At 35.1% G+C, this 11,001-nt stretch overlaps 1 protein-coding gene across 1 annotated transcript; it reads left to right on the forward strand.

Annotated features, from left to right (window-relative positions):
• Window positions 1-9,047: 9,047 nt before the first annotated feature.
• On the forward strand, window positions 9,048-10,967 carry LOC111451445 (polyol transporter 5-like). Its single transcript, XM_023091877.1, has 2 exons — window positions 9,048-9,300; window positions 9,388-10,967. Exons 1-2 carry the CDS (start codon window positions 9,174-9,176, stop codon window positions 10,833-10,835), a joined length of 1,575 nt encoding a protein of 524 aa, XP_022947645.1. The 5' UTR covers window positions 9,048-9,173; the 3' UTR covers window positions 10,836-10,967.
• The last annotated feature ends 34 nt before the right edge of the window (window positions 10,968-11,001 follow it).

The raw sequence follows: 11,001 nt of genomic DNA on the forward strand, positions 1-11,001 counted from the left end.
TTATCGTTAAAGTTATAAATTAAATATTCTATAAAATAACTAACCAATTAGATACGGACAGCTCACAAAACCAGTTAACAACATTTCAAACAAACATGATTCATGGTTGCATCTATATGGTCCAAAGAATAATTGTTTTTTTTAATAATAATGATAAAAATAATACTCAACAACATCATAGAGAAGAGAGAATCTTTTCAATTTTTAACGATTAAATTAATTAATAAATATTGTTTGTAACGGTTCAGGTCTACCGCTAGTTCGGGCTTTCTCTTTCGGATTTCCCCTTAACGCTTTAAAATGAGTTTGCTAGGAAAAGGTTTCAACACCCTTATAAAGGGTGTTTCGTTCTCCTCCCCAACTAAGGTGGGATATCACATCGTTGTGACGCTGAAGTAAATGAAAGGTAAACAAATGAACCGAGACTAGATTTGAATGAAAGCTATATCAACAAGATACACATTCCTTTTCAGTCACTCAATTATAAGAATTCAAAAGCTAAACGTACTTGACTTGGAACAATTCTATATTAAGTGATCTCATAAGAAGAATGTGAGTGAGGACAAAACGTCCAAGATTCATATAGCTTTATGAAAATAATATTCAATCTTAGAACAACACGAGGATAATTTTGTTTTCTCTTTCAATAATTTCTGTGAGGTCCAACATTCATTGGAGAGGGGAACGAAACATTTCTTACAAGAGTGTGGAAATCTCTCTCTAGTACACGCGTTTTAAAAACTGGGAGGCTGACGACGATACGTAAAGGGTCAAAGCAAACGATATCTACGGTGGGCTTGGACTATTACAAATGGTATCAGGGCGAGACACCGGACAGTGTACTCGCGAGAACGAAACATTTCTTATAAGAGTGTGGAAATATAATGGGCTGACGACATCGTATTTCTAAAATTCATTTAATTTTGTGTACTAGTCGTGTCAAATTGGATTACGAGTCCCACCATATTTATCATGAAGAAGACGACCATTTGGTGTATGATGTTTAATGTTTATTATAGTGATACACAATTTTCAATTGCTTTCATGACTTTTGTGGCAACACAAATTGGTCAAGTAAAACATAGCCATAAAATTTTATAAAAATCATTTTCAAAATAATTAAACAAATGAAGATCATAAAGTACATAAAATATTAAAAATATAAAAAATAATTAAAATTTGATATTCTCTATGATTTGGCTAGAAAATTAGGGTTTCTTGAAGTGGGCTCTTAGTGCAATTATTGGTTAGGTTGATTGATCGAGGAAGCGAAAACAAAGACCTAAAATTTCCTTCTCGGTCGAAAGAGACCGTTTCAATAAGTCGAAAACTCTTTTTTCGCTAAATTCTTTCTGATTTGATTTACAATTAAGTTGAATCGGGTTAGGAAATTAAATACCAAAAATAATTTACCTGCTTTATGAAATAACGTCACGATCAATAGCCGAGAATCAAGTCTCTCTAGGTCTCGTTATGAGTGTGCATATACCCACGCACACTAAAACCAATGAAGAAAAATAACTATAAACCTACACATCATGCACGGTTAGAGAAGATTCATGAAATGTACACATAGCATGTGTCACTGCGAGACCCCACAACAGTTAGAGAGGGTAACGAAACATTCTTTATAAGGGTATGAAAACCTCTCCCTAACAGACGCGTTTTAAAAACCTTGAGGGGAAACCCATAACAGAAAGCCAAAAGATGACAATATCTGCTAACGGTGACCTAAAAATTTTCTTAAAAAATATGAGTGAAGACAAAGTATGCTGAAAGGACTCGTGTTAGGTTGTAGGGATAGTCTTTACTTTTAGAACCGAGGCACAACGGGTGCTCGAGAATATCAGAGATATTAGGTAGGTACCGAATCCTTATCTAAATTTTGTAGATGAAGTGTTACATTTAACCCACAATAACTCAATGTCGATCGATTCTTGTCGTTGAATATTTGAGAGGAAGATAGTCAAACGAAACTCTTAGAACATTAAAACATTCAATCAAGAAAATGGAGTGATAAGGGAGAGTGAAGGAGTTGGCGTCATTTATTTTAGGAAATATAGACCAGTTGAGGATGAACATGCACTGTTCTTCCTCATACTTTTCCGGGTCAATGTCTCCTTTGGATTTTTAATATAATTTGGCGGTGCCCCTTCTAATCAAACCCTTTGTCTTCATTTAATTACTTTATTAATCAATTAATTGACCTTAGTCATTAAAATATATATATATTAGGTGTTCGTTCACCATTTGAAAATTCATTTCCAAAAATAAAAATTGTTCGTGGGTTTGATTGGATTTGGTCGAGACATTTTTAGATCTAATCTAATTGTTCGGGTTATCAACTTTCTCAACCCAAACATGACATCCTCCCTCTCAACTGACTCAGACAAGCAAGACTAGAACATCTGTCATGAGATCATAGGCAACGTGCTTTGGACAAACATAACCAACTCGGTTGAAATGAGACGATTGAATATTTCGAATCATCAGCTCTTAATTAAGCGGATGATGGTTTTGGGAGACCCATGCTCGAAAATTATTTATAATAAAAAAATATATAACATTAAGTTTTTTTTTTTTAATGTTTAATGGGACACAAATTTCAAATCCTATGAATCACCTGATTGACATATTATGAACAATTATTCAAAATAATTATTATTTTTTTTAATACACCACGGAATCTATCCTGGAAATTAATTTAATTTTATTTTATTATTTTAATTTGTGTAAAAAAAAATATATTTTTAAAAAATTAATTTCGGTTCGTTGAAAGTTGACAAGTTGTAGAGACCAACCTGTCTCACTGTACTTTGTCTGTTTAATTATTAATATTTTATAAATATTGAAGACAGTGTAAGGATAAGAAGTTAAATTATTAATAAAATAAAAAACATATATATGAAAATATCTCTCTGTCACATAATACAAACTATATAATTAAAAAAAAAAAGTAACGAAATTTATTTTTATTATAAGCCACGTTTACTTTCATATTCATTAATTAATTATCACCCCCATATTATAATTCAAATTTAGAATAAATAGTATTATGTGAAAATTATGTTTCTTTTATTTATACAATAATTGTGTTTTATAAATATTTTATCGTGCTAATAAATCTACGTCATTTTCATTTTCAACCTCGATTAATTTTTTTAGTACAATAAATGAAGAGTATAGATATCTGAACTTTCGATTTAAGCAGAAATAATGTATGTTAATTACTGATAAACTAATAGCAACATTTTTTCAAGAAATTGATAATTAGAGATGTCCACCGAACACATCAGGGATTAGGAAGGTTTCTTTATCCTAAATCTTTGTCCCTGTCTCGCCTCCTATTTCAAGGATCAAATTTCGGGCACGTGGCATGATCTGATTGGCTAGAAATTAGTTTTTTTTTTTCAAATTTTTGTCATTTAGGAGTTAGCTTGAGAAAGAAAAAGAGCTCTAATTAAAGAAGTGAATTAATTCAAAGATTAGTATTAGGTTTAATTAATTAATTTGAGTAATACCCATAAATAAAGTATTCATATGATAATAAATGGAATAAATTATGTTAATGACTATGCTTAATGCCTAAAATTTAATTAATTTTTTGTTTAGCCTCTTTGGTAAGGACAAGACCAAACACATGTACCTATTTTAGTGGAAACTTCTTATCAAATCCTTTGTCCTATGCAATGTCTCTATTATATCCTTAAATTATCAATTTAATTCCTAAATTTTTATATTTCTGTTTGTTTTAGGTATCAATTTTCAATTTTATGTCTAATAAATTTTTTTAATTTTTTAAAATACACAAAATTAGAAATTTAGTTCTAACTCTATATATATAAATAAATTAAAAATTCAAGAATTTATTAAACAAGAACAGAATTAGACGTAAATTTAGAAGTTCAACGACTATGATTAGGATCTTATAAGAATAATTCATTGAATTCAACCGTTTTACATTTTTAATGTTTTTGCATAAAAATAATACGTACACCGTCATGACTTGTAAATGTGTATAAAATTACTCTCGAATGAAAAAATTAATGTAAAAAATAACTGTCAAGGAGAATTCGTGTAAATTTGTAGTTGGCTCTTGCTACGAAAACACACCTGTAATGAAATGTTGAATATGATTGAGATATGTTTATTAGATTAATTTTGATTAAGTTAAATTGATGTACGTGTTTAAAATAAAATAGTGATGGGTTGTCACTATTTTAATTTAATAGTATTAATGATTGGACTAAATAGAAGCACAACTATCGAGAGCGGTAGGTCTCGAAAGAGGGTGGATTGTGAGATCTCACATCGGTTGGAGAAGGGAAGGAAACATTCTTTATAAGGGTGTGGAAACCTCTACCTAGTAGACACGTTTTAAAAATCGTAAGGGGAAGCCCGAAAGGGAAATTTCAAACAGGACAATATCTGTTAGCGGTGGGCTGGAGCTATTTCAAATGGTAGAAGAGCCAGGCACCAAGCGGTATACTAGAGAGAACGCTGAGTCCCGAAGGGAGTGGTCATTGGGCGGTGTGTGAGTGAGGACACTGGGCCCTAAAGGGGGTGGATTGTGAGATCCAACATCAGTTGGAGAAGGGAACAAAAGAGGCATTTTTCATAAGGGTGTTGAAGAAACCTTGAACGGAATCTCAAGAGGGAAAGCCCAAAGAATACAGTATCGATTAGCGGGTTTTGACTGTTACAACTACTATTTATATACTGTAACATGAAATTAAAAAAAAACATATTAATATTTAATATTTTTCAATTGAAAATGTAATTGTAACAACCCGATTTCTTCGACTTCACTAAAGATTATAGCCACCTGTTGAACGCGACTTCAGATTAAACAAAACGAAAACTACCTAAACCTATGATAAAGTGGAATTCGTGCTGATATAGACCCATAACCTATTTAGAAAACAACTCGTCACATGTCCTATACATCCTTAACGTCGTAAGTAACCTTCTTAATGGGGTCATACATCATGCCCACACAATAAGAACATACCACATGCATTGTAGACCTAAATGTGAGATATATAATCATATCATTTTTTTTAATGCGGTCAAGTGGACAATTAACTCACGATTTGAGTTTTACAAATTATCCGGTGGTGCATAACCGAGAGTCCTAGAAGACTCCACCTCTTATGGATGAGAATTGATATCTAATCAATGGAGCTGCGCATCACGAAAAAATAGGTTAATTGTTGCACTCTCATGATCTATGTATGACATATGATTCACATATATACATGACGTCTTCAAGCTGACTATCCACAATACACAATATATGAATACATAACCTTTACATTCATTTACATAATCAAGCATGAAGCATGAATCACAAATTACCCGTATTCAACCGAACCATAAGGTTCATTAGGAGAGCTACTATAACAACTAAATTTTCTAGACCAACGAGATTTAGGGTTTTTGTATCGGTTTTGCCCTCACCCTTGTTTTCTCACTGTCGTTTCAGTAGATTTTCAAGGGGATCGTTAAAGAGGGAGTGTTGTTGTCTCGAGTGTGCACTGCAGTGTTTTGCATATAGGAGCTTTTGTGTAGAAGTTGATATCTACACAAGCGATTCACGTTGCAGTCTAGTTCAGTATAGTTAATCAAACTGTGTTGGTCCGGGACTCCAATTTGAATAAGTTTTAAGAGAAGGTTTTGAGCCACGTAGATTGCTACTTCAACTAAACTCCAAAGTTAAATGAAACACGATTCAACGATCGAGCACAGAAATACAACTTACCCTAATTTAATGCTCAAAGAATATCGTACCAAGATTCTGAACTCGATCGGGACAAAGAATTCTAACCCAATTGAACTCAAGAAGGAGATTACGACGAGGATAACAAATTGTTTAGTCAAAAATGAAGACGTTCAAGAATTGTACAATTATTTCAACGTTTGCAAATTGCAAGGAAGATAAGCCATCACTTTTGACCTCCCAAGCACACTCGGACCCGCTTCTCATACCCACTTTTTCCACCCAACAATAATTGTTTTACACAAACGTTGACTCATTTTTCCAAACACAAACAAATTTCTTTATTTTTAGGTCCTTTTGTTCTTATTCCCATTTTCAACTCTCTGTTGTACGGAACGTTCATATGATTCGAGAACTCGACTAATTCAAATTATCCAATTCAAATTATAAAGTTGACTTTTTTTAACATTACTTTGGTCGAGTCAACTTAATCAATTCGACCAACCTGAAAATAGGGTTACAACATAACCCAAACCTACTTTCAGTATTGTTACGAAAATTAAGAATATTTGACCGATCGATGTTAGTAATGCGTTAGGACTTGTATCGTATATAAATGAGATTTTTTTTAATAATTATATATATATATATAATAAAATAAAAACTCAACTCAACCTAGTTGGATTGTGAACTCTATTCGGGTTGTTCGGGTCACCAACCCAACTAACCTAAAATTTTAGGTTGTTCCGAAAGATTCCTCCAACCCAACCCGCATGCACCTCTAGCTCCTAACAAACTTTTAAACTTAAGAGTCCAACAATTTTTCAATTAACAAGAGAGAATTTAGAACGATGAGTTTCGAAAACTAACCGAGAAACATGCTTCATCACACTAAACGTGTGACAGGTTGTTATATCTATTAGTATCGATATATTATCGACATTTTGACATCAATATTTTAAACGTCCCATAAATGTTGGTCTAGCTGGAGTCGTTCCGGTTATTAATTTTTTATAATTAAATTATCATCTTTTATCCCAAAAATAATAATAATAATAATAATCCCTACAGTGGTCTGACTGAAATTTTTGGGATTATATATTTTAATTGTATTTATTAGAAAAAAGAAAAAATATATATAAATTTATGTATTTTCGTGCATTACAAAAATAAAATAAAATAAAAAATAAAGATTCGTGGCAAGCAGTTCAATGAGCCAAATTATTAATAGTTTTATATATATAAAAAATAATTATTATTATATTTTTTTGGTATCCTTGTAATGAATATAAAAATGACACTAAAAACAAAAACCTTGTGATCCTCAAAAGTCCATGTGGCGACAATTAAGATTGAGTAAATAAAAAATAAAAAATAAAAAATAAAAGTTCATTCATTCCAAGAGAGTTTTTTTTTTCATTTTTTTTTATTTTTACCCTTTTTCATTTTACTTAAAAGCTACTTGGAAGATCTTTTTATGGTTATTCTAAAAAGAAAAAAGAAAAAAATATATTCACGAGTCGACCCTGAACTAGACTATGGGTCTAGACCCGTGTGAAAATAAAAGAAACGCTGAAGTTGTCAGCTAACAGAGCTAGAAACAATGATCGTATAGACCCGTGTGAAAATAAAAGAAACGTTATAGTTGGTTAGGTAACAGGGCTAGACCCGTGTGAAAATAAAAGAAACGCTACAGTTGTCAGATGATAGAGATAGAAACGATGATCATATTGACCCGTGTGAAAATAAAAGAAACGCTACCGTTGTTAGTTGAAAGAGCTAGAAACAATGATTATATAGATTATTGTTTATGGAATTTAGATGTATTCAGCCCTAGTCTATTGTAGCCACGTGGACGGACTTAAAACCTATTGCTGCTAGCAGATATTGTTCGCTTTGACCCGTTACACATTGTCGTTAACCTCTCGTCTATTAGGGAGAGGTTTCAACACTCAGGAATGTTTTGTTCCCCTCTCCGAATCAATATGGGATCTCACATATGTGTATGGAAGGTGTTGTCCACGGCTCCTAGGTATGATGGAGTCAAGTCTAGCCCACATAGTATATTAATTGAGAGTCATTCGGTCACTCTCATATGTTTATGATACGTCTATGATGAGACTCTAAGGGGTACAAACTACATCTAGTAGTGACAGAATCATTTATGGCTAGCCCACGTGCATATCTTAGCTGGCATAAAAGGATTATAGCTAGATGCACGGTTAGATCAATTAACCCTAGAATTGGATAAACAGGGCTTAGTAAGTACTATGTTTCAGGAACCCACGACTTAGATATCTTTACGTAACTCTAGTCCTACAAGTAAGCTACTTACCGAGTAATTTATACTTGTTCATGCTATTTACGTAACTTCTTTCGTGCTACTTACCCACGATAAGTGCATTCCGAGCAACAAGGCTACAGGAAGAATTTGACCTTAACCTAAAAATTTGCCCTTTTGATTACTAATCGGTGATTATTATGAAAATTTGTATGAAATGACTGATCGTTACAACACATTTTGAATGTTCCAACTCGATAGAAAAAGTTCTTACTTACATGGGACCATATTATTTATGAATTTATTTGTATTAAATTTAATAAATAAGTCTCATTAATACTTTTTATTTAATTAAAGAGAGGAAAATAAGTCAAATTATATGAAGTTGAATATTACAAGACATTGAGACCAATTAACATACGTAAATGCTAAGTGCACACATAACAACACTATAGTCTACAACAATATCAAAAAATATCTTTAAATTTATAATAGATGAAAATAATAATTTAATTTCTTATTTAATATGTCACCAAATCGACCCAAACTTCAAAATTTAGGAACGATATCTACAAACTTAACCTAATAATATATTAGAAAGAAAAAAAAATAAAAAAATTTAAATCTATGACGAAATTGACCTGAAATTTAGAATTGATCGGACGGTTACTGTAGACTTAACGTACTAATAATTAAGAAAGAAAAAGAAAGCTCCAAAAATTCGTTCTTTTCGAAAGTTACGAACAACGAAAGAATAACGTTTTTTAAATGACAACCGACCATACACAATGGCTAAATTTCAAAAATAATTCTCAATTTTGATACTTCTTTCAAAAATACTTTTATTTGTTTAAAACTATTAGATTGTTGAATGAAACGCTCACGTGCACCACTTGTTTTTCGACCAGGTTGTTTTAAGTTATTACTCGATTCTTTTGGTTCAACATTCTAATGGGTATCTACTCGACCATACCCAACTCGACCCAACCCTACCAACCAATGGAACTAAGAGAGGAAGCACATGGCTAGATAGTTAGAAGCTAGAGGCTCTCTCCAACATGAAAATTTCTATATATAGCCCTCATAACCCCTAAGCTTGTCCATTCATACCCATACCCATCATCATCATCTTCTTCTTCTTCTGGTTCTTGTTCTTCACTTAATTAGCTAACAATGGCGGCTGACCCAAAAACCCAAATGGCGCTGCCCGATTTTGATGCCCCAAAGAAGAGAACTAGGAACAAATTCGCCTTAGCCTGTGCTTTTTTGGCTTCCATGAGCTCTGTTCTTCTGGGTTACGGTCAGTTTCCTCTGTTTAATTTCTACTTCCATTTCTTTAATGGGGTTTTTGTGAACTCAAATCTCTGTTTTTGATTTGTTTTTGTAGATATCGGTGTAATGAGCGGCGCCGCCATTTTTATCAAAGACGATTTCCAGCTCTCCGACATCAAAATTGAAATCCTCGTCGGAATCCTTAATCTGTATTCACTAATTGGCTCTGCCGCCGCCGGTCGTACCTCCGATTGGATTGGTCGTCGCTACACTATGGTTGTTGCCGCTGTTATCTTCTTCGCCGGCGCCCTTCTTATGGGTTTTGCCACTAATTACTCCTTCCTCATGTTTGGCCGCTTTGTCGCCGGTGTCGGCGTCGGCTACGCTCTCATGATTGCCCCTGTTTACACCGCCGAGGTCTCGCCGGCGTCTTCCCGTGGGTTTCTTACTTCGTTCCCGGAGGTTTTCATCAATGCCGGAATCTTGCTTGGTTATGTGTCGAATTACGGCTTCTCAAAAATCCCAAATCCGACAAAAATGGGGTGGCGATTCATGCTCGGAATCGGCGCTATCCCCTCTGTTTTCCTCGCCGTCGTTGTTTTATTCATGCCGGAATCTCCCCGGTGGTTGGTTCTCCAAGGCCGTCTCGGCGATGCGAAGAAAGTCCTCGACAAAACCTCCGATTCCAAAGAGGAAGCTCTGATGCGTCTCGCCGACATTAAACAGGCCGCCGGAATCCCACTCGAGTGCAACGACGACGTCGTTGTCATCACTAAAAAAGCAACCCACGGCGAAGGCGTTTGGCGGGAACTTCTCCTCCACCCGACTCCCGCCGTCCGCCACATCTTAATCTGCGGCATCGGAATCCATTTCTTCCAACAAGCTTCCGGCATAGACGCCGTCGTTTTATACAGCCCGAGAATCTTCGAGAAAGCCGGGATTACGTCCTCCAACGAGAAGCTTCTGGCCACCGTCGCCGTCGGGGTCGTGAAAACTCTGTTCATCTTAGTGGCTACTTTTCTGCTGGACAGAATCGGACGGCGGCCGTTGCTGCTGACGAGCGTGGCGGGGATGATTCTGTCACTGACGATGCTCGGAATGGCTCTGACGGTTATCGATCACACGGATCGGAAGCTGATGTGGGCGGTGGTTCTGTGCATATCAATGGTGTTGATGTTCGTTGCGTCGTTCTCGATTGGGATGGGGCCCATCACGTGGGTTTATAGCTCTGAGATTTTTCCGTTGAAGCTACGCGCTCAAGGGACGAGTATGGGAGTGGCGGTGAATCGGGTCACGAGTGGGATCCTTTCAATGACGTTTTTGTCCTTGTATAAGGCGATTACAATCGGCGGCGCTTTCTTCTTATTCGCCGCCGTGGCTTCCGTCGCTTGGATTTTCTTTTATACCACTTTGCCGGAGACGCAGGGGAAGACTCTGGAGGAGATGGAGGGGCTTTTTGGTAATTTCAGACGGAAGTCGGCTGCGGCTGGAAAGAAGGAGACCGGCGGTGGTGCTGATGGTGGGGTTCAGTTGGCGGCGCCGGCCAACGGTCGGTCTTCTTAAGTTAAGGGGTAGTTTGGTAAATATATGCTTATATTTCTTTTTTTTTTTTCTTTTTTTTTGATAGGGGAAAAATTATGGTGTGCCTTTTGTGTGAGAGTAAGCTCTCCCCTTACCTACTAAAAAAAAAAAAAAGTAAAATAGAATATTTCCTTTTTTTTTTTTTTTT

This window comes from Cucurbita moschata, unplaced genomic scaffold (genome assembly GCF_002738365.1).
Source record: "Cucurbita moschata cultivar Rifu unplaced genomic scaffold, Cmos_1.0 Cmo_Scf00013, whole genome shotgun sequence".
NCBI lineage: Eukaryota > Viridiplantae > Streptophyta > Magnoliopsida > Cucurbitales > Cucurbitaceae > Cucurbita > Cucurbita moschata.

Excerpts from the sequence above, each read along its gene's own strand:
- LOC111451445 (XM_023091877.1), top strand. The coding sequence starts at position 9,174 with ATGGCGGCTGACCCAAAAACCCAAATGGCGCTGCCCGATTTTGATGCC. Across the intron at positions 9,301-9,387 it reads CTCTGTTCTTCTGGGTTACG|ATATCGGTGTAATGAGCGGC; the intron begins GTCAGTTTCCTC and ends TTGTTTTTGTAG.